At 47.2% G+C, this 24,681-nt stretch overlaps 1 protein-coding gene across 6 annotated transcripts in view; it reads right to left on the reverse strand.

Annotated features, from left to right (window-relative positions):
- The window catches only part of znf609a (zinc finger protein 609a), a 179,914-nt gene that overhangs the window by 13,585 nt on the left and 141,648 nt on the right, over positions 1-24,681 (reverse strand). For 2 of the 6 annotated variants that reach the window (XM_064930479.1, XM_064930480.1), the window contains exon 3: positions 10,506-10,737. In XM_064930479.1, coding sequence (XP_064786551.1) covers positions 10,506-10,737 — 232 coding nt within the window. Of the gene's footprint in view, positions 1-10,505; positions 10,738-20,259; positions 20,501-21,256; positions 21,960-23,009; positions 23,380-23,759; positions 23,874-24,681 lie in introns of those variants that run through there. The other 4 variants (XM_064930481.1, XM_064930482.1, XM_064930483.1 and 1 more) reach the window with 4 other exon arrangements.

The raw sequence follows: 24,681 nt of genomic DNA on the forward strand, positions 1-24,681 counted from the left end.
AGACGTTACGCAGAACCGCCTTAGTAGCAATTATCCCATCTGCAATCAGTTAGCATGACATCAGCGCGTTGCTGGAAAGGTAACCATGCAAGACAAACAAAGGCCTCTGTCAATTCCATGTCATTTACTCTGGCGCGCAAATGTTATTTCAAATGGCCTGCAACGCTGATGTGCAACACCGGAGCCTTGTAAAGAAAGTCTGAGCCAAGGAATAAAAAAAATAGAACATTCTGATTCGGTCCATTTCTGAGCTTATTACACACACCATTCATGTAGTCCCTGAAATCACATAAGTGCTTTAAGCAGGTGAGGGAAGTCCCTAAATTCACATACAGAATTGTAAAAACACAGGTGTGGGTTGAAGTGTGTGAGCTGCGTGTGTGTGTGTATATGAATAAGTAGAACCTAGCCTATGTTCTCGTAGCCACAGCGTGAGGGAGAAACAAGTGGTAAAAAAGCCCAGACAGTGCTGCTTTTCAGGCCTGAAAGCCTGCAGCTCACGTCGATCCTCTCCCCTGATAGTGACCTCTGTGTGTGCCAGATTAATCGTGGGTGGTAACCCGAGTCTGCCAGCATTAAAGCTACATGTCTGACAGCGTCTTGAAGACTAATTCAGTTTTTTAAGAAGCTCAGAGCGCTCTCAGCCCCCTTTTTTTTGTTGCTTGGAATGCAGTAGTTGTTGCTGGAAATACTGCCGGTTTCTCGACCTGCAAAGCCATTGTTCTTACCCTGGTCTTTCACTTTAGTGAAGATAGAAACTCATTAGTGTGAAACTGATAAGACACAGAAAGCAAAGATGTAAACAAAGTGATCTCCGTACTTCCGCATGTTGAGCTTCGAGGGCTGCTGGGGTTTAGACCGACAGATAATGAGTTTATTCCTCACCGAAGAGATAAGGGGAGGGGTTGCGGTGGGGGGGAAGGGCTGGCTGGCGCACTGGACAATGAGAAAATTCAGAGATGACTCGTCTCCATCTGTTGTAGCGTTAGCCTAGCTTTAGTATAATATAATGCCATTTTGCAAGCGCTTTTACACAAAGCAACTTACAGTCATGCGTACATACATTTTACGTATGGGCGGTCCCAGGGATTGAACCCACTAGCCTGGTGTTATTGGCGGCATGCGCTACCAACTGAGCTACAACGGACCAGGTGACCACCACACAAGCACTGGGGAGTGTTTTGAATAGAAAACAACAAACAAAAAAACTCACTCACTCCCACACTACACATAACCCCCCCAGGCACTGAACCTTTCCAGAACAGAACAGAACAGAGTCTGAACATGGAGGGCGACTACGCAACATTAAGTCTTCTCAGGCTAAACAATACAAATGTGTCAGTCTCTCTCTTTCTCTCTGTGTGCAGATGTGTTTCCCCTCCCAGCGAGTCTGCCTGGGGTGTTTAGGGCTTGTATAAGTGAGACAGTCCTGTTGGAGAGTTGCTCATTGTAGAGAGAGAGAGAACGCCTGGCTGTTTTTTTTTCATACTTGCGGTGTGGGACTGTCAGAGGCTGTTTTGCATACCTCTCAGCAGACTGCGCCTGCCAAGAGCAGCAAACTGGAGCGGCAGACAAGCCCAAACTCCGACAAAAAGCTCAGCTTGCTGGGGTTTTCACTCATCCAGAGAGCATGAAGAGCAGATCTCCGGATAGGGTTGGAGGATTTGGGGGCAATTCCTTTTCCTTCTTCATGGCTGAGTTGCAAATCTTTCAGGACTTTATAAGGGTGTGTGCGAGTGGATGTGTGAAGGAGTCAAGTAGTCTCTGTGAACTAGGCAACCAACCCCCCCTCTGAAATCTCTAAATCCCCCACCTGCTCCATCTTGGTTTATCCCCTTCTCACTGTTTGCTAAAAACATCTGCGTTAGCCTGGCACATTTGTATCAAACTGAGAAACCAGAAAGGTCCAGAAAGAGTAAGTAGACAAGAGCAAAAGAGAAAGAGACAAGAGAAATGTAGACAGAAAAGAGCACAAACAAAGTGAAATGGCGAGATGCACTGAGTGAGAAAGAAGCTAGGAGAGACATGAACCGGTTGCCCCCATGTTGATTCATAAGTGCAGCAGCTAGGAACCTTGTCATTTCACATCCCTTCCCTCCCACTACCCCCGCAGAGCAACAAAGACCACCTCCACCACCACCTCCAGCCCTGCTCCCCTAACCTCTCCTCGCCTCCCCCATCAAAGGCCTCCCTAATGGCAACAAAGAGCTGACAAGCTCCCAGAGGGAGCCTGGGGGTCCGGGGGCCTCTCCTGACTGGGTCACCAGTTTAATAATCTTTACCCCAGTGGACGCCCTTCCATTAATGGGTGGGCATGGCCCCCGTAATCCTCCTCCCTTGCACCCTTGAGGCCCCCCGGACCCCACGGTGGGTCAAGTCTACAGGTCCTCGGAGGCCCCCAGGGCACTGTGACCCCTGCTACCGGGGGCACCATTCTCATTTAACTTGTCGTATTATACTTTACCCATTCATCCAACTGCAGGTCAAATAGACTACAGTGGACAAAAGCCATCTATGTAAATGGAGGAAGGGCGAGAAAAGGGCCTGTGTTATTGTCACCCCGCTAGTGCACAGTCCTAGCCAGCCTGAGAGACAATGTTCTCAATGGCTGTCTAAAAGGCATTGTAATGACGGGAGCTGTGTGGGATTATTTAATATCTTTGACAGTGCTGACAAGAGTGGGACAGGATTATGAGTGTTTGATAAAAGGCCTTAATCTGTTTGCTCAAGTGAGGAGGGGAGAAGGAACAGTGGCGATCAACTGCAGGGATAAATGAATAAAATCCCTTTCCTGTTAAATGGTAACTGATAAACTCCAGCATCGTGACTCAGCCTTTCTGTGGCATTGGATTACACTCTCCCACACACAAAGCTAGCTGGAACATTATAGCTTTGACTCTGGTGCTTCGAGCTGAAATCTGTGGTGGTGCTGGGCTTTCAAAAGTGATCATGTTATCATCTTGTTCCAATAAGGACAAAGCCTTCCCTTACGAAAAAAGATTGAAGTCAGAGTGCAGTTGAACTCCAGTACAATGCAGTATAACTGCAGTTATTCCACAATTACTTTGACCAAAATACCACAGTCGAATGCACTTTCCAAACTGATATATTTTTTGTAAGGTTTAACACAATATGGCACTTCAATTAAATGTGTCTCTGTAAACGTGCCAATATGGATATCTCAGGCCATAGGTGCTTCTCCTATTTTTGTTCAAATAATTGGACGTAGCATAACAACTGATATTTGGGTAGGTAGACGACGTAAACTTGTTTACCTCAGGAACAAATTAAAATATACCACCTCAGCAAGCGTCGGCAAATGGACGGGGTGAAGTTGCCATACACAACATATGTGACGTCGATAAGGTCTTGATCCTGTGGCGCGGCGGCTACGGCCACTGCCTCCTCTGACGAGCGGGATCACATGACCAGGGTGTGGGGGTCTCCCACTGGAGAGAGCTCCTCTTTTGTAATCACCCCACTAGTCATTCAGCACAGCTGAGTGACCCGCTTAATGGGAAGAGGAGAGTGAGAGAATAGACCCTTTTTCCCCCCAGTTCCTTTTGAGGGCCTGACCGTCTCCCGCCCGTTCCCCCGTTGTACTAGTCCTTATGAACTGTTCTCATGTGTCTGGCCATTGACCACACACGCTGTGTACCTTTAATCTCCATCTCAAAATGTCAACATCTAACTAAACACATGTATTCACTGTGTTAGCCACTGTATTCGCAGAGTTGACCTCCCCACCCCAATCTAGCTTTTTTAGTATGCGTATGAAAATTATTTGAGTTGTCAACAATGGAGAGGGGGAGGGGAAATTGTCATCCGGCCAGTGTCAAGTTTGCTTCAAAAACTGTCTAGTGCAGCGGGGCTGGGTTGGAGCTGTGCTGGACTAGGCTGAATATACACTAGGGCTGGCTAGCTGCCTCGCTGCGGGTTGGTCCGAACCCAAGAACGAGTGAGAAAGACCATGGATGGAATGAAGGGAGGTCTAAACTGGACAGATGGGGAAGACTGATTGAAAAGGAAAGAGAGAGCTGGGAACGGAGGCCAAAACCACAGCTCTGGGAGAGGCAGAGTGAAAGACTGAGGGGTGTAGTGGATGAGTAGCGAGCACGCTCCGAGCGGGCTTCACTGACACACGAACCACCGAGTGAATAAATGCCAGGGAAACTGCAGAATCCCCTCAGGGCTCCTAGCAGTGTGTGTGTGTGCGTGTGCATTTGTCTGTTCAGACCGGCTCGCCTACATAGACAAACTAGACATTTCCAGTTTCCATCATCATTACATTCTTAGTGGACAGGGACAATAGCAAGCAGCGGTACCAGCTGTTCTCTCTGTAGTAACATCTCATGGGACTTTCTGACAAGCCAGGTTGGACCGAGTGACAAGGCTGAATTTTGAGCTCTGAGCTGGAAGGGCTTTCTCAGCTGTGAGGCCCAGAGCCGCCTCTTAGCGGGCTTCGCAACCAATTGTTTCAAACAGCGTGGCAGCGTTCCAACCATAAATATTTCACTCCCCACAGCTCTCTCCACTGCTCAACTCTCCATTCCCTCCTCCTGCACATTTTTTCACCATTCTTTATCCAAACAACACAAAATTCTTCAGCAAAAAAAAGCTGGCGTGCTTTCAATGTTGACTTAATCCCCAAATCATAACACATTAAATAAAAAATATGGCCAGGTGCAGACGCTCGTAGCCATGGCAATCCCACAGCGGGGGCGTGAGCGTGGGTCTTGGCAGTTTCTTTTAGTTGCTCTCAAACCTCTGACAAAGGTCTGCTGCCGGGTCATTGGTGTGGGCACTGCCTGCACTGTGTTGGCACACTGTCTGCCTGACTTCTCCCTGGCATGTAGCGCCAGCCGGCCCTGCCGTGAGGGGAGTGCTGGTGGGGTGGGGTGGAGGCTTTTCTGGGCGGCACTTTAAGGGCACTAAACTTTTAGAGCAGTGGTTCCCAAACTTTTTATGGTCCCGTACCCCTTCAAACATTCAACCTCGAGCTGCGTACCCCCCTCTAGCACCAGGGTTAGCGCACTCTCAAATGTTGTTTTTTTGCCATCGTTGTTAGCTTGCTACAAACACACTATACAATACATTTATTAAACATAAGAATGAGGGTGAGTTTTTGTCACAACCCGGCTCGTGGGAAGTGACAAAGAGCTCTTATAGGACCAGGGCACAAATAATAATAATCAATCATTTTGCTCTTTATTTAACCATCTTACATATAAAAGCATATTTGTTCATCGAAAATTGTGAATAATTCACCACAGGTTAATGCTTGAAAGGATGCACATAACTGTGCAATGTTTGGTTGCATTTTCCATAAAGTCTGTGCCTGTATTTAGTTTTAGTGAGGGCCGAGAATCCACTCTCACATTGGTAAGTGGTTGCAAAGGGCATCAGTGTCTTAACAGCGCGATTTGCCAAGGCAGGATACTCTGAGCGCAGCCCAATCCAGAAATCTGACAGTGGCTTCTGATTAAATTTGATTTTCACAGACCCGCTTGTCGCAATTTCGACGAATTTCTCTCTTGTTCAGATATCGGTAAGTGGACTGGCGGCAGGGCATGGAAGGGATAACGAATCCAGTTGTTTTTGTCATCCGTTTCGGGAAAGTACCTGTGTAATTGCGCACCCAACTCACGCAGGTGCTTCGCTATATCACATTTGACATTGTCCGTAAGCTTGAGTTAATTTGCACACAAAACATCATACAACGATGGAAAGACCTGTGTGTTGTCCTTGTTAGTGCAGACAGAGAAGAGCTCCAACTTCTTAATCATAGCCTCAATTTTGTCCCACACATTGAATATAGTTGCGGAGAGTCCCTGTAATCTTAGATTCAGATCATTCAGGCGAGAAAAAACATCACCCTGATAGGGCAGTCGTGTGAGAAACTCATCATCATGCAAGTGGTCAGACAAGTGAAAATTATGGACAGTAAAGAAAACTTTAAGCTCGTCTCTCAATTTAAAAAAAAAACGTGTCAATACTTTGATAATCAGCGCACTTCTGTATGTTGTAAAAATGTTACATGGTCACTGCCCATATCATTGCATAATGCAGAAAGTACACGAGAGTTCAGGGGCTTTGCTTTAACAAAGTAAACCATTTTCACTGGACTGTCCAAAACGTATTTCAAGCTGACAGACATTCCCAAGCAGCAAGAGCCTCTCGGTGGATGCTGCAGTCTACCCAAGTGGCGTCGGGAGCAACTGCTTGCACACGCGTTACCACTCCACTATGTCTCCCTGTCATGTCTTTTTCGCCATCAGTACAGATACCAACATGAGCAGCAGCTACGTTTGGCTACATACGGACCGTTAGTGGAATTCCTGCGAGAGAGTAACGGTTAATGTGATTGGTTGTTAATTATTTGACTAGGCTACCTGTATTTGACATTGTGTTGGTTATTTCGTTGAACACTAGATGGTTTCATTTTATTTTTGGAAGTGAAACAAGACAACTCAGGCGAGAGAAAAACCTCACCCAAATGTATAGCCCCGTTGGGAAATATAAACGGACTGTTTGAAAATGTGAAGAAAAACCCCTGACATTTTAGAATCATCAGCAGCAGTATGTGGGGGGACTGGAATGGGCTGACGACGCTACAACAGCGAGCATGACCCCCGGGGGTCAGGGTCCAATCCCCGCAGGATTTTCATTATTTCCGGCCCAGCTTTGCGGCCAAATGCCACACCTCTCTACCTGCCGAATTTCTCGCTCTTCCCAGCAAGCAGAGATGTGTGAGTGTGGAATCCCTGGCTGCTTTGACTGACGGTGTGTCTGTGTGTTTGTGCTTAACCCATAAGAGTCTAAGCCCTGTCTAAGCTGCGGGAAGGGGGGGATCTACTAAGCTCTATGGAATTGTTTTAAGAAGGTCATACCAAGTATCATTTTGCTATTTGATAAAACATTAAGAGCCCTTGAAGTACCCCTCCCCCCCAAAACATAAAAAAAAAATGTATGAACATTTTTATTGTGGCCTTAAGTCTCTATGAACGCATTGAATAACAGATCCAACGGAATTTTGTTCTGAAGTTATACATATTAGTGTGTAGCCATAACTGTTTGGAAGCTACAGACAAAAGTTGGCAGATCGGCTGTACCGACTTCAGACAAGTCGCAAAACGGAGATCACCGTCGTGTTTGTGAGAGTCTCATCTTTCCAGAGGGGCCATAATAGTTTTGTAGGCCAAACCGTTCAGACGCTGCAGACGATTTTGTGAGAAAACCGATTTTCGGGATGTCTCATGGTCTGACAAACACGCTCTAACTCTCCTTTCACTGCAGGGAAGTGTGACATCGAAGGATTGATATGCATTTTTGGTATGCCAAAAATACTGATATCTCCAGCTTATTATCTATCTGTGGAAGACCATCTCCAATGAACTGCCAGCTGCTTGAATTGTTCAGTTTTTTTTTTTCTTAAAGCGACTTGGAGATTCTGTATTAGAAACGCTAGCTATATAAAGCAAATCTATTATTGTTATTATTAGTCATATGAATGTGTTTTGCTATTTTTATGATAAATAATATGAAAAACAAGGTAGTGTTAGAGGGTGCTTTTCGTCTAATGTCATTTTAATGGCATGAGCTATTTTTTTATTAAGCAAATGAGATTTCCAAGGGGGCACAAACATCGACCTTTGGGGGTTAAACGAGTATGTGTGTGCATCAGGGGTGGCACACCTCCAGCCCAGCCTGCACTGCATTCACCCTGTCAGTTCCAGCATGGGGCTGCTCATTGATCTACATGGCAAAATAAAATAAATACTGCACGGCTAAGAAGGTCAGCATTCAGTAATCAAATATCCCTAGCAAAGGTTGGTGTCCTTTATTAGAGAATGATTAATACAAGGAGACCCACTTTAATTAAGGAAGCTGGGGATATGGAGCTGACGAGCTGAGAGATGTGCAATTGCACCAACAAGGGGGAAAATACGCAGAATATATTGACTAACAACACGTATTAAATCGGCAGCCTCTAGCGCCTTAGAAATCCGTGAAGAGGCAGATGACGTCACCGAGTGGGAGGGGGGGGGTAACCTTGCCTTGCCTGCTCTCCTTCCACACTCCTTGCGTCTCTCTCCTGCTCTAAAGCAGATGCTGTTGAGCCTCTGATGTCGATGGCCTATTGTTTATCCGAGAGGCTGCTCCCAGTGCTTACACTCTGCGTTCGTCAGGCGAGGAGGAGTGGGGTGGGGGGCGAAGGGGGGCTGCTGCTGCGGTAGGAAGAGTCCTGGGGGGGGGCAGCTAACGCCGCATGAGCCACACGGCGACCGCCTCAAACGAACCACTGAATCAATACTAGAGGGAGAGGAGGAAGAAGGGCGGGATACATAGGAGAGGGGAGGATGGGATGAGGAGGAGAGTCGCTCTCTCTCAGCAACCGCCACAGGGTGAACTGTGAGTTAAGCCGAAATCGCACAGAGAAAAGCTGTCAACTGCGTCAAAATGTGCATGCGCGAGTCAACCGACGTACACTGCCTAGCGCGTGCCAATGTTATTGTCATACCAATCCATAATAAACAGTTGTATTTGTTATGTTCGCTATGTAGCCCTTGTGAATTATTGTTGTGTGGTCCTATTGACTCACCTTGTACGTCCTACGGGAGCGTCCGTACCTGCCTGTGTGAGGAGAGTTGTAGCTAAGACACCCGACCAGTTTAATAAAGAATTTAGCGAGTCTCGTTCTCTTTCTACATAACAGTATTCTCTTTTGAAAGCGGGAGTTTGTCGAGTTTCCCAGCCGTGAAAGGTATGCCTGTGATCAAAATCCACACAGATGGTCAAACATGTATTGTTGGCACTGGCAGTTAAAAAGTGTCTATTTAGTGTTGATAAGTTTAACTTTACATGTCCCAATTCCAGATGTAACAATGCATAGTCTATTTTCTGGAAATGTATTTGCTCATTTGACCAGCATTGCTTTATAAACAACCAAGTCTCGTTCTTCTACATACAGTAAACAGTATTCTCTTGAGTCCTTGAGTTTTCTAGCCGTTGAAATCAACACAGGTCGGATGCAATTGTTTTCAAATATATATATATAGCCTATTTGACTGATAAACCTTAGCTTACAGCCCAATACATTTGAAACTACATCTTTAGTCTACTTAGCATAGGGAAGATCATAACGATTCCTCTAATTCCTTTTCTACAAACGACACATGCAATTGATCAGCTCATTTTACCAGCATTGCTCTGCATAGAAGTGAGGAAAATAGACTTGCTTTCCAATTTGACACGCTATGATGCCATAGACGCTCACTGCCCGTCTATCTTCTCTCATTCAGTTATATGCATTCTATTTCCGGCGTGAGCACGGGTCGTTCGCGTACTGTGTTGTCACATCATGGCAGTGGGGGTGATGGAATGCACGAGAGAATGCGGGCGAAGTGCCTCCTGACAACGTTCCGCTTGCCGGTAAATCACGGCCATTTGAATACGCTGCTGCGAGTCTGACCAGGGCCATTAGCGGGGGAATAAACGACCGGCCCGACGCGAGCCACCCTCGGGATCCTCTCTGTTGATGCATTTCCCGATAAAGCTCCAGATACTCCGGAGCCCTGATTTATTCATGGCCCTTAAAGAGGTTGGGAGTAAGTGGCTTGCAGATAGCACCACCTCAGTCAGTATCAAGATGGGGGGTGCGTTGCTTTTTCCCCCTTCCTCCAGAATCGGATAGGTTTGTAAGCGACTGTAAACAACACTGTGGATGCGCCATGTGTTCTACCACCCCTGTGCTGAATCATTAAAAGGCAGTCTGGTGTGCTGAGTAGTCCTTCACTTTAAACACATTAGCGGCCCTGTGGGGGAAGAGCATGTCGGAGAAGGCGTGCTAGCTGTTCCTGCGCCCGGGGAATTGCTCCCCGACGAGAGACCTGAAGCTTTTGTGAAATGAGGTTTCAAATCTGTAATGGCTAAGTGCTGCCGTGGTGATGAAAAAGAGGAGGCGGCTGAGGCAATTTCTCGTCGAGTCGTCGACTGCCTCTGCTTCCTTTCTCCATTACCAAGCGAGGGAAGAGGAGCAAAGTACTGAGAGTAGGCCGGCTCACTGGGAGAACACACAATAAAGCAGACAAGACCCTTGGCCCTCAGAATGCTGATAAGCTAGCTCCAATTGTAGGCGATGGTGTAACTACAATAACCGCCTAATGCACCTCTTTGAAGAATGTCTCTTCTGCATTAATCAATGAATTATTCATCCAAAGAGGGCTTACAGTTATCATACCAGATGAAGCCTATTTATGGCAGACGATAAACGAAAACAGAACATCTTGCTTTTCCCCTCCATCTTGGACCTTTTATCGGGACGTCCTACCCTACATAAAATATAGGCCGAAGGATTTCAGTGGGTGAGCACACACTTAAACCACTGAACTAGGGTTCATCATGAAATAAATTCCAGCCAACATTTCCTTTTTCCACAAAAAATAAAATAAATCCATACACATTGTTTATCCCTGTATTCCCTTTGCCCGGAGATCAGTCCTTACCATCCTCGGTCTCCTGCCAGACAATGCCCTCCAGGTTGACGCTGGTCCCGGGCTCGCAGGGCCCCAGGCACTCGGGATCAGTGGCCAGGGCCACGTCTGTCGTGTTGGACGCCACTGAACGAGTGCGCACCATGATCTGCTCACAGGGCGAGGCGATGCTTTCGTTGCGGTTGCCCACCGGCGCCAGGAGATGGAGGGGTGGAGGGCTGGGTGTGGAGACCAGAGACTCCATCTGCACCGGGAGAAAGGAGAAATTTTGATTAGAGATAACATGATAAACAAAGCTGACATCGATATGCTTAACGTGGTCTATGTCCACACAAAGGAGGCCTACATTACGATAGGCACAAAGAAATGTGTAGGGTGGCAAGAAATGATTAGGCTAGATGCTCTGATACAGTGGTAGTCAGTAGCAGTCATTGCTTGTTGCTGGCAGCAGCTGCGGCGTTTCCCCTGCTGTGTCAATGTTGCCCATTGAAGATGAGGGTCATAGAGATTGAAACACCCCTGCGGAGCCCCCCCCCCCTTCTCTTCAGCATACTGGCTCAGCTGCAGCACTGACAGTGCTGCTTCCCCTTCAGACCTGAGCTCTCAGCCTCTCACAGACCCACTGAACCCGCCTGGATGCCTGGGTTATTTGAAAGGGAAATTTCATCCTGGGGGAATCTGGATTTGTTTTGATCATGTCCATGGGTCACTCATTGCAATTCTCATTGCAACCCGCTATTAGGACAAGAGAATCGGCTAGAGTCACCTCATCTAAAGAGCTGGCTTTAGGCGGGTCTAGCTAGGATGCCTTCTCTCCTGCTGTGTGAGCTAGTCAGCCATATTCAGAGAGCCGTGGTGGAAGTAGTACTCCGCTAGCTTATTTAACCTTGACGGTGGGGATCATTACCATCCTCCATGATTATTATTCATGGATGAGGACATTTAAGTGCACCGAATCATTAAAACATAAGCTACGGCTGTAATAAAGCACCCTTTTCCCCGTTTCTTTTTCTCAGTTGTAGCTTCTGAAGCCATTTGATTTCGAAAATGTTATTGCTAGTTTTCGCTCAGGGTTGAGCGGGAGGGAGGGGGGGCAACTTGGCAATCTAATTAGTGGTGTTTATTGACTCGCCCCACACATGAAAATGCAGCATTTAGTAAGAGATCTCTTTTACCGTGAAATCAAACCCAAGCATAGCGGGGAGAACAACAGACTGACATAGCGGTACTAGGCTTATGTTCCAAACAGTGACATTACCAAAACCAAACACCAAAGAAAACAGAAACCAGTGCAGTAGATCAATCCGTACGTTGTTAGAAACGTCAACAATGAGGCCATACTTTATGTAATGAGGTCTTTCCTATTTACTTAACAGTAGCTGCCATTACATGAGGTAAGGGAAAATATGTACAAGTAAGACTACTCCTAAAACTACACTCATCATATCATATAATTGCTATTTCAACAAGAGTATCGATGTGACTTTAGGGAGAATTGTTTAAGACATCGCAATTGCTTGGTGTTTACTTACAATGCAGAGAGGAAGGTGCATGTACGGTGGCAGGTAGCCTATCGGTTAGAGCATTGTGCCAGTAACCGAAAGGTTGGCTAGTTCGAATCCCGAGCCGACAAAAAGGTGAAACATCTGCTGGTGTGGCCTTGAGCGAGGCACTTAACCCTAATTTCGCCAGGGTCACAGGTGACAATGGCTGAACCTGGCCGTGACACCACTCTCCGAGGGTGTCTTAGTGGGAGTTGGATATGCAAAACACATTTCCAATTCACACGTGTATAACACACACTTGCACATGTGTGAAATAAGACAAATATAAGCACCCACCAAATGATTATGTTCACAAGCGGAGACTCCCTAATCCACTTCAGTCAACCTGGTTTCAATTTACAGCCTTTGGGAAAAGCCTGTGTGTTAAGCGCTTCTAGAGAAAGGTTGAACACACGATAATACTACTTGGAGAAACCAGGCGAAGGTCGCGCTGTGACAGATTCCTGATTCCAGACGCCAACATAATAAATCCTGGAGCTAGCCAAGGAGGAGCTGATGGGGCCGTTTCACACCGCTGAAAAGCAGGGCTAATCAACAAGGATGTGTTCAATCAAGGCCAATCCGCAGATGGCCTCCCTCACACCACTGTAGAGAGAAAATAGGGCTTGCCCTTTGTTCCCACCACTATCCCAGGAGGACCTATGAACAAACAACACAATAAGCCCTGGAGCTACTGGAGCAGGGTGCTGAAAACTACTGGGGCAGTCAGTCAACCGAACCGCTAGTAAACACATCAGTGTGTATTAATGGAAACCATAGCCTGTATCCACAGCACTCATTTCTCGAGAATGTATGCCTTTATCCTGTGACGGCACTACTTACGTTGTCAACTTTTCAGAGCACACCTGGGATTGTGTAGTACTGTTTGTACTCTAGAGGCTAAAGCGATGTGAAGGTTGACTTGTATGTTTGGAAGGTGGCGTGTAGGCTACAGTGAGTTGTCATGAGCTTCGGCCTAATTTACACAACAACAGATGTGCTGCGAGTATGAGAGTACTGATGAGCTTGACTCTACATCATACCCTCATTAGGCTACAAACAAACCACCATGACAGCGTTGCTTACTGACTGACGAGCCTAATTCATTTGAATAAAAACCAGCCCGTCTTGCTGTGTCGGGTAAAATAAAACACAATTGAAGAAGAGGCAAACACTGACTCCACAAAATTTGAAGCGTCTAAAAGTTTTGTATTAAAGGAGATTTTGTAAATACAAGCCATTATTTGAGAGACAGAAAAGTCCTACGTTGAAAAGAACACTTCACACCAACGTGGGGGATGTTTGAAACGCTGCCACCATTAATGACTTCCACACCTAGGTGGTGGATGACACAAGGTATTTACATAACCGCTTCTGCTTGACTCTCGCAGGTGGCAGCCCACTCGGCAAAGAGGCTCGATTGTGAGCAAGCATACGAGAAAGGGGAGTTGTAGAAACTAGAGAGAGAGGGGTGTACCCGAGGACGGTCACAAAAGGACTTTTTAGGGGCCGTTTGTTGGGATTGTTGCTCTCGCCGTGTGTTTCGGCGGTAAGCAACAAGCTCCCTAATGAATTGAGCCGAGAGAAGTGGAGCCTTTAATTGGAGCGCCAGGCAGCGGCAGCTGGTGCCTTCAGCAGCCCAGGGAGCTCTGGGACCGCCTCTTAAAGGCCCTTGTCGTCAAGGATATCATTGAGCCCTCTGAATATCAGAGATGGCGCTGCAGATGACTGCGGAGTGCATCATATAGACTGGAGGGGGGCATTTGAAATGCATTTGGATAGGCTTGTCTTTTCAGAATTTAGATAGTGCTTGTTGCTGTGGCGCTACTGTAATTGAGCCAGTCGTGAATGTTGTTGCAGCAAGGCTGGCAGGCTGACACACAAGAAGGGCTCGTCTATGATTAGCATCCAAGAGAGCACAACTTCATCAGTCAAAGCCAAATCCTCCAGTCTGGGGAAACTCCTGTGGTTGTGTGATCACTCACTCAGTGGTTGTCCTTCGATGCTAAATGCAATGTCTCTCTCTCATTCGCTCCATCACCGTGCTGGTCACGACTGCAGCTCCCTGGATTTACAGTCTGGCTGCTTAAAGAAAATATCCTACGACCACACTGTTTGCGAGGCCTCTGTGCGAAGTCACGCTCTCTCATTCCAGGGCCTGGCGAGAACCGTACCGTCTGAGTGACTCATCACCCCACACCTTGCAGGGGAAGAGTTCATTCTGCCAATTCTGAGATGAAACTTCATTTTATACTCTGGCATGAGGCAAGACTTCACTCTCTCCACCTTTATAAAGACTACAGAATCACAGGGCGAATCGCTCAAACCTAAACCTGTTGCCCTTCAGAACCTGAATACTGAGCCCACCTGTAAAGCTGCTGCGGCAGCCCGTGAACCTCAGTCATATCTCCCTGTTTAATCAGGCTGGGGAGAAGTAAGTGAGCCCATGGCCTCAGACAGGATTACTGGGGGATTACAGTCAGGGCATCATGCTCAGCCACCTGTCCTCCTCGTGCTGCTCTCATGAAACTGATGCTTGTAAAGACAAACCACATTTTTCAATGCCAGAGGCTCAGAACACAGTCAAGTATTTATTTGCTGTTGTCGGCTAACAAGACGATGCGTATGGAAAAACAAGCGACGCTTTATCATAAGCTAACGGCTAACGCTTATTTGCAAGTGTAGGCTCCATAGAGACGAAAGCGAACCTGAAAACAGCAGTGGTCGAAGAGAAATTCTTCCAACCGTCGACCAAAAGCATGCTTACATACCCTAGCGTCAGATCCTTCCAAACCAAAGATGCTTACGACTGACTCGAGAGACCACCAAAAACAAACCCGAAAGCTTAAGTGGAGACACCAGGAAAAGACAGCCAAACAGAAATGCTGCCTATGCATACACTATTTCTTTGCAGAAAAAAAGAAGGGAGGCCCAGTCTCTAGCCCGGGGGAAGCAGAAATCTAAATGGATACAAAACCTCAGTGGCAGCTCCAGCCCGAAGCCTACAACAAAAACATCCAGTATTCCTGGACCGGTTTCTCCTTTTAGGGGCTGAAGTGCACTATTAGTGGTCGTTTGTCTCTGCAAAAGTTTTCACTTCGCCAAGCCTGCACACGCACACACACACACACGCAAACACGCAAACACACACACACAATGTGCTTTGCCCACACCCTGCAACCGGGACTCGGAAGATGTAAACGGATTGCGTCTGTCCAACGACAGTTTAATCCCAAACATAAACCGTTTATGGGCTTCTTTTTACTGTTCAGCATATGATTTAAGTATTGCAAATGCAAATTGTTGCAGTGTGCCATGTTTACGAAAAGACTGCTGTGGAGATGTGGGGCTACTAGGTAAAAAGCATTTGAGATTGATCGACAAGTGAAATAATTTATGTGCCCTTAATAGACATAGGTTCCAATAGAACCACATCGCTGTTCAGTCGATAAATATTGTCTTTATATCAATATACAGCTTCACCAATCTAATAAGGTCATACCAAAACGGAAAAAAGTGAACGGTCCTTTACTTTATAAGCCTTTTAAGGGGTAACACCCCTGCTCATGACTGTTTTTCCACATGTCATTTTGCTGGCTGCAAAATACCAGACCCTTGGTCTGCTCAGCCCCTGGGCATTATCTTAAGGGTCCCCACAATCCAGTGGTCTGGAAAGCATCAAACAACCATATCCACTTTCACCCTGGCAGAGTGAGGAGAATCAATGTTCCCTTAGACAGCCTTTCAGAGGCGGAAAACAATCACTCAAAAACAAGGGGAAGGGGGGAAAAGAGGTATGGAAAAGGTCTGTGGCAAAAGACGACTGGTATAATAGGAATGGAATCCCCCCTCCCCCTCCACGGAACAAAAAAATAGGTTTTGGCAGGCGAGTGTGTTACAGCCTCAATTCCATGGAGTTCCCAGAACATTCCTCTGCGCCCCCACGCCCTCCTTTCCGCTGCCGGGTAAGTGTTTCAGGTTCAGGAACAGATCCCTGAGGCCCCCGGGTGGGTGATGTCACCTTCCCAACATCCCTCTCGGGGGGGGGGGGTGACCCATCCCTGCTGGGGAGGTCGGAGTCAGGCAGTGGTGAGGGAGCAGAGTTCAGGCCGTGTCAAGAGTCTCCAGTAACATCAGGAGAGGGGAGATACATCTGCCATACAAGTCCCCCTTCCTTCATAACGACAGGGGAGAGAAGTGCCCTCTGCCTAGAAACAAAAACAGAGAGAGCGATGGGGGAAAACGATAGGGATGGGGGGAGGGTTGATGACAATATTATATAGATGGCCAATTGAGATATTACACAAAGCCTGCGTCAACATTAGTATTAGAAACTAAATAAAAAAAGGAAAATATATGACTTGACGCAAATTAGAAGTGAACAAGAATAGGAAATTAAGCAACAATTCTCAATCATTTCTTTGAGAGTACATTTGTCTTGGTCCACTGGCCTCTAGGCTAATTTGAACTGATTGAAGACATTCTCGTGTTTTTACAGGCTTAAATTAAAATCAGAGTCACCCACTCACCTTCCCCTTCTCTGACCCCACCATTGACTGATGCAGGTAGTAAAACACCTGTTGACATAAACGTGGCAACGTGCCTGGGATGCCTTACTACCAGAATGCTAAGCAACACTAATATATTCAAGGACCTTACTCCTCCCACCCACCCTCGAGGACAGTTTTTTAAACACCTAACTGAAACGAGACACCCCGCTTAATCTTCGCAAAGGTGTAGAAATAGCACGGCATTGAGAGATCAAAGTGCATCTTTCATCAATCACTCGCAACCTTTCAACTGAACCCTGTTGGTGTTGACAAAGTTGAACTAATGTCACGCTATGTTTAGATGGACCTCTCTCTGAGCAGCCTTTCAGGTTAGGAGCTCTAATCCCAACTGTGTAAACAAGCAGGCAGTGAGGACTTAAAAAGTTCCGGCAATTCAAAAGAGGACGACTTCCAGGCATTTCTCTTTGGATCTAGACATCCCCAAAACGGCCCTTGTCACATTGATGCAGATCATGAAAGGCTTGATAACGTTCCCATTTCGGAAACTGGCAGGAAAAGCAAGACTTCTCTTCAACAAGTTTAACAGTCAAGGTATTAAAAAAACAACTAAATAAAGACCTTGGACTATAACTTCTCGCCATAAAAGCAATACTTTCACACCACCAGTCATAACAGTCATTGGCCTAATGGGGGGTGGGGGTGGGGGGTTATTGACTTAGCAGATGCCCTGGGTAACTAAGTGTGTCAATTGACTTCAGCTTCGTAGCCTAAAGTCCACCATTGAACCAAAACCCGGGAACACCGTGCATAGAACATGGAGTGTGTTCGAGTTGGCATGCCGAACGGCTTCCCTGTGCATGTCAAACACTATAAATGTAGGTTACATAATTTTAACGAGCTTGCCTCCAGATCAAAGGTTACCACAATTTATTCACTGCACTAGCAGTACCAGAGAGTTTCGAAAATCTGGGGGGGGGGGGGGCATTTCACACAGAAGCTGTCCTTTGCAGGACACAGTGCAATTAATCACCGTGCTGTGGTGATACTGTGTAAATCTGTGCCCATTACCCAACATGCCTCCCTTCACCCACACTGGGTCCACTGAGCATGCCCGCACCAGCACTTGGGGGAGAAGTGATGAGTCATGCACAGATGATAGGGCTAGAGGGCTGCTCAACACCTGACACACTGACATAGCTCCTATTAGACACGATTCACACAGCCACTCAACATGACTCGGAATAGCATATGACAAACACACAACCCAGAGATCTGGACAGGACAGATTCAAACTAATATCGTGGGGGTAACCGATCTCTAAAACAGACTCGACCACGGAACGTAACCAGAAGTAGCACACTTTGCATTTCTCATATGCCCAGAAACAACAGTCAATACTGTTACCGCCATTGTTCCTCCGATAAGAAGAGTCTAGATATTGATCTCTCAGTGTCAGAGGAATCAATACGGTCAGTAGCCTTAGAAAGTGGTCTGTAAAAACCCACTACTTTCCCAACAAGTCTGCGGAGAAAGGGGAATGAGTAGTCCGTGTTAATGTTGTGAGTGGTTACACAGTTTATGTTGAGCTAGCCGGCACCGGGCCAGAACATTCTGACAAAGGCCATACCACGGGGCCCGTAAAACAAATCGGGCACTAACTGCCCATGCCTATAATTAGGGAGGAGGATTGATTGAAAATCTGATTCGTGGAAACACAAGGCTGCCTGTAATTTGAGTTTCCGTGGGCCCTGGTAGCCGCTCTGGTGACCACACTGGAGGCACCAAATTGAGTGGTCGGGAGAGTCTTCTCCAGGCACTTTCAACCAGCCTTCCAAGACACTCTCAACCAGCTCTGCCCCCTCCCTAGTCTCTCATGGAACAGGCCTAACAGCACTGTCAAAACAAAACGACACAGGAGAACGCCTGCCAGTTTCCTGTGACCAAATGTGGTCTTTTAAATGACATGCTGCGTTGTCTGGACTGAAAACCTCAGAGAGACAGAGAAGTGGAAAATGACTAAACGCTAGCATGAGAAAAAAACTAGAAAGAAAAAAAAGAAAGAAAACCAGCAAAAGCCCACAGAGTCGAAAGTGAAAAGCAGCGATGGGGTGGGGGTTCTGTTTCTTGTCTCCAAGCAACTCTCTAAGCCCGAGAACAAGCCTCAAACTGAAGAGCGAGAAAGAGAGAGGGGAGAAGAAAAAAACAACAAAAGGCAACCACCACTTTAATAGCCCCACTGAGTAGACCAGGCATGGCTACACTGAACCCTCCCCCTTGTAACCTAGATTCATGGAGGAGGCAGTTTGTTCATAATTGCCCGGTGTCTCATTAGAGGACAGAAAACATCTTCAAGAGAAGACGCTGCTTGCCAGCATCTGGCTGCCAGCTAAAAGTACGCCTCCTCAAACATGCATCCCACAATTACATACAACAGGCCTTTGACCATTTTTTCTCCCTCCTTCCCCTTTGAGAGGAATGAAACCAAACGGACATGTTTTCCCGGTCACTCTGCAACGGATGATGAAAGTGACTCAAAATGGGACTGCAGACACAGCACAGAGAGACTAACATGTTAAAAAAAGGCATGGTTTAACAGAAACAACGTTATCCCACAAAAGACTCGAAGCTCCATTTGTTCAACAACCCATTTCTTTAAAGACCATATAAGGTTTGTATAATTGGCTAGGCCTTTTTTTGTGAGGTAATGATCGAGACTCCCCAGTTGGTGTTTAGCATGTGAGCGTGGGAGAGCTTGCTGCGGGTGAAAGCAGACACACCACAGAAAGTGACAGGTAAAAGGAAGGTGTGAGAGAACTGCGGGCAGAAATGTCTGACGGAGTCGTGCGAGTCCAGGGCACTACAGAAACCTTTGTTTTACAGTTCACACGCAGAGCCTCCTGCTAGTCAACAGCAAGAGCTGAGCCCTGGCTAATTCAAATCACAAGACCTCCCACATTGAAAGACAAAGGGTCAACATCCACCTCAACAGACCCCTTTAACCATTATTGACACAACTCAAAGTCTAATGAGAGCGTTGGACATCAATTAAAACTGCCACAGCAAAATAGATTTCAACAGGCAAACGGCATCACAATAAGTCCGACTCTGAATACCTTGCCATCGGGTATTCTTTCCAATATGTAGCAAAGTATTATTTCTACAATGCACAAAAGGGCGGTAGGTAACTTAGCGTTTTTTTTTTAAAGGACCAAGCAGCATGTTCAATGACTAGGAAGAACTGGTATTCTTCGGTGACCCATTTTATGCTGAGGGGAGGAGGGTGGGTTCGCCAAACAGCCCCCCCCCCCAAGGGAGAGGCAGATTGAGGCGGTGCCTTCAGAACAGCTCAGAGAATTCAGCCTCCCTCATCTCCGGGCCCTTAGCAACAGCCTCAGCCAGCTATTCACCTGTTGCTAAGAGGAAAGAGACTACGCCAAGCCCTCTCAAATCCTAACAACGTCAACGAGGCAGTGAAACCAAAATAGAACCGTTACTGTATCGAACTAAATGAAACACAATCAAATCAAAGTCTCCAGCCTTTTAAATCAAGCAGCTCTTGAGAAAGGGAAACTAGAATAGAACATTTAAACTAGAACAGAACATTTAAAATAAGAACATTTAATAAAGAGGTCAATTTGATATTCGCTATGATTCTATGGTAAACGAAAGCAGCTTTGATTTAAAAGAAAATAATTGTTGGCAAGGCCTTACCTGAAGAGGCCATTCACTGGATTCTTGCTGCCACAGAAGGCGCTTAACAAAAGAGATGCCTTTCTTTACTGCCTGTGGCGATGACAATTCAATTGTAGTTGTGCATGTGTGTGTGTGTGTGTGTGTGTGTGTGTGCGTACACGAAAGAGCGAGACAGGGAGTGTGTGAGAGAGATAGTGGCTGTGAGGAAGCAAGGACTGGTGGTAACCCCGACAACACCTGTACTTTGCAAGCAGCCAATAGCCTGGTCTCGACAATTCAGCAGAGGCCTTGACTGAGTAGGAGGCACTTGACAACAGAGCAGAGGGGGGGCATTGTTCAATGTTGAGCTACAGAAGGCCTATAGCCAATGGCAGAACAAAAATTACTGTCAATTATAGATCACATGGCAAATTACTGGTTCAACAAAACAGTTGAACGCAGAGGCTTGTTAGTGAGAGAACGCTAGCCCTAGACGTTATGCAATTAAACCGTTATTGTCACTGCGGCTAGGAATAGTCATTACGACAGCTCTCGTTTGCTCTGATGCATTCAACTGTATGAAGCTACCTTCGTCAATTTCCGCTACTCTTGGGTGTCTCTGTGGTTAGGCGGCTAGGCATTTTAGCCTCTTCTCTGTGGGTTGAGGCAGCATGATTGGAGACACAGCCTCGAAGCACACTCGGCTAACACAGACATCAGACAACAATGGGCTCTGTTCAGAGTTGAAAGCCGAGGCATCGAAGCACGGCGCAGGCTGCCTGATTACGAGTGTGCACTCAGGCAACAACCAAAAACAACAACAACAAAAAAACAAGGAAATGGAAGCAAACCCTTGATTTAATGCTCTCGGCCCCCCGGCTAACCAGCGCTGTTGCAGGACTCGAGTTTTCACGAGACATTGTCGACGCCTACATTATGCCCGTTTAGAAATTAACGTGGAAAAGGCGCTGTGTGTGCAGGGCAGGGGAGTCACCAGCTACTCCGCCGAGCGTACAAAGGCAGTGTCTCTACTTACTGAGAGGCTGTGCTCTTTGGTTTAGCCTGCCGTTTAGGTTACATTTCCCTTTGCTCGCCCTAGTTTCAGCATTGATGGATCGCTGCCAGCTCCACCTCCGATGCCTCTTTGCTTTTGAGCCCATGCGTGAAAACAGAATCTGAAAAAGGGGGGGAGGACAGAGTACAAGAGAGAGAGAGCGAGTAGACACACTGAGAAGTGTTTGTGTTCCCTGAGAACACAGCCCGGACTACTGGGTGTAATATGACCAGAGACAGCGGGGAGGAAAAGCTTTTCTACCAACGGCATAACAAGCAAAATAGTGTTTCACGGAGAGAGAGTAGAGGGGGAGAAATGGAGGGAAGGGAAGAGAGAGAGGGGGGGATAGGTAGGGAGAAAGAGAGAGGGGGAGGGGGAGAGAGAGAGGGGGAGATAGGTAGGGAGAAAGAGAGAGGGATGAGGGGGAGAGAGAGAGGGAGAAGGGGGAGAGAGAGAGAGAGGGAGAGAGAGAGAGAGGGAGGGAGAGAGAGAGGGAGGGAGAGAGGGAGGTAGAGAGGGAAGGAGGGCGAGAGAGGGAATGGGAGCGAGAGAGTGAGAAAGAGCCAGAGTGAGTGAGCGAGAGCGGGGGCGAGAGAAAGCCTCCCAGCTTATCTGTATTCAGGGACAGGAGCCTGCGAGAGGGGGAGATAGGTAGGGAGAAAGAGAGAGAGGGGGAGATAGGTAGGGAGAAAGAGAGAGGGATGAGGTGGAGAGAGAGAGAGGGAGGAGGGGAGAGAGAGGGGGGGAGCGAGAGAGAGAGAGGGGGAGATAGGTAGGGAGAAAGAGAGAGGGATGAGGGGGAGAGAGAGAGAGGGAGGAGGGGAGAGAGAGAGGGAGGGAGAGAGGGAGGGAGAGAGGGAGGGAGAGAGGGAGGGAGAGAGGGAGGGAGGGAGAGAGGGAGGGAGAGAGGGAGGGAGAGAGAGGGAGAGAGAGAGGGAGGTAGAGAGGGAAGGAGGGGGAGAGAGGGAATGGGAGCGAGAGAGTGAGAAAGAGCCAGAGTGAGTGAGCGAGAGAGGGGGAGAGAGAAAGCCTTCCGGCTTATCTGTATTCAGGGACAGGAGCCTGCATGAAACCAGAAGGTAGCAAAGCAAGCTAAAAAAGACCTTAGATTGCCTGATAACTGAACTAGAGTTTCACGAATGGCTTGACGTCTTTATTCAGTTCACACGGAAGGGCATACAAGGCTTTGTGCACAGCAACTCTGACTACATATGCAGAGAGAGGAAAAAAATAGTTGACACCCCTTCTGCCTCCCACTTGCCTGTCTCTTTCCTCTTGCGGAGAGCCAATTGAGAATTTGCTGCTACCTGAGAGAGTTAGTGCTTGGGGGAACTGGCAGCTCAGTGGTGTATTAAGAAAAGGGACACGGTTGACTACAGCAGTACCTTCCTGTCTGAGAACTGTCTGGCTGGCTGGAACCCAGCAGTTTTTTGCTTCTCTTTTCTCTCAGCCTAGCTGATGACCTTCCTCCCCCCTCGCCTGCCTGTTGCCCTACCCCTCCCCCTTCAACTCGGACGGTGGCTGGCTGGCTTGGGGCCTCTGCCTGTAATTGTGTGCTGGTGGTAATGGGAGGAGACGAAACTCAAAAGCCAGCCCAGCCCAGCCCCCCCCCCCCAAAAGCATGGCCACTTGAAATCTTCACACATCCCGTTCACAAGGGTGTAATTTCACATTAGTTCCGATCTCCGTACTGTACAACATCCCCACCGAGTAACAAAATGAACAGAGCACTTACATTTTGAGATGAGCTGGAGATTCTTGATAAAAAAAATAATTTTAAACTGTATGAAAGGGTTGTTAGCGCTGTTGCCGGGGAGTTAATTAAGCCAAAGGAATGCCAGTCACACACAGTGCGCCTCAGTCAAGCCCCATCCCAAAAACACAACTCCCAGGCTTCCCTTGAACAAATCCAGATGGTAGACTGGGTAGACTGAGAAAAACAACATGGCTGCTGCTGGAGCAGTGAAGTAGTAGTAGTAGTAGTAAACAGTTCTGGGACACCAAACTGAGAGGCCAATCTGCTACTCTCACCCGACCGGTCTCCCCGCGACATGTTTCAACAAAGTCCCATCTGTGCTGTGGAAAACACCGGAAATCCCCCTTGCACCCTCCCTCTTCCCTCTCTCCCTGCTTCCCGCCTCCTCCCTACCTCCCTCCCCTCCTGACCTCCGGCCATTCCACCAGAGCGGTATTTATTACAATAATAATCCAACATTCTTGTCAAGGTCACCCACCGGAGAGCTCAGTCAGAGGGGCGGGCCGGGCCTTGGAGCACAAAGATCCAGATAAGCAGTGCAGGGCCTCTGACGATCCCCCCCCCCCCCCCTCCCTCCCTCTTCTCTCTCTCTGGCCACTGCTTAGTCATGCCCTTATCTCTGCAGTCCTGAGACAGCCCGCTGAGCCCTCAACAAACAACAGCTCAGCACCTCTTCACCTCCGTCAGGGGAGAACACACGGTAAACAACGCCCTGCTGGGATTACTTACCCACACAACAACAGCCACGGCAGTACACAGCGCTGGGCTGGGCCAGAGGGTTTCATACAGATATGATTACCAAACACATCACAGCCAAGGTAACATGCTTTCAGCAGCCAACGTTGAAATGAAAAACCCTACCAGAAGGGGTGGGAACAAAGCGGGAGTGCTGAATCCAAAAATAAAGAAAATATGCAGGCATTTGATTCAAGAACACTCCCAACGTTGACTGATAGAACTGTACACAAAGTTATAAAAAGATCCAAAAGTAGTTGTGTAACAGACTCTTACCTTGGGGCTCCAGTTCAAATGACATATAGCCTAATTAAATACATGTTTCTCTCAATTCTAGAGGACACAATTATATTTTTAGTTTGGGAGTGAAAATGGGCATGGGAGGAGAAAACAGAAAAGAAAGTAGTGGGGAAGAGAGGGACAAAGAGTTAGAGAAGGGGATAGCAGGGGAGAACGACTGCCCCCTCTTATTAAAGCCACGCAGTTCAAGGCCGACCGCAGTACTGCAGGCATTGTTTGTCAAAAACAGGATCCCCCATTGTAGTGAATGGGAAAATGGCAATATTCGTGGTCAAATCTTTGTGTAAATAAAATACAAATTCTTAGACAATCGGGGTACCTATAATTGCTTCTATTACACCAGATGCACGTCCTTGAACCAATTATTTTATAAATCGCACATAGAAAAAATGATAAGAATAATTGAGTTGCTATTCAGCCTTGCAGTACCCCGGTCGGCCTTCAGCTGGAGTTACATAATGAGAGGGGGCAGCACTGAGCTAGCCTGCAACTCCACTTCCTGGTGTAGCTCAAACTGCGCATGTTATGTCTCCATGAGATGACATTGACTTATTTTTGCGCTATTGAGTCTTCACATAGGAATGAATGGTGTTACGTGATCGATGGCTTTGTCCAT

This window comes from Oncorhynchus masou, chromosome 22 (assembly GCF_036934945.1).
Source record: "Oncorhynchus masou masou isolate Uvic2021 chromosome 22, UVic_Omas_1.1, whole genome shotgun sequence".
In the NCBI taxonomy this organism is placed as follows: domain Eukaryota; kingdom Metazoa; phylum Chordata; class Actinopteri; order Salmoniformes; family Salmonidae; genus Oncorhynchus; species Oncorhynchus masou.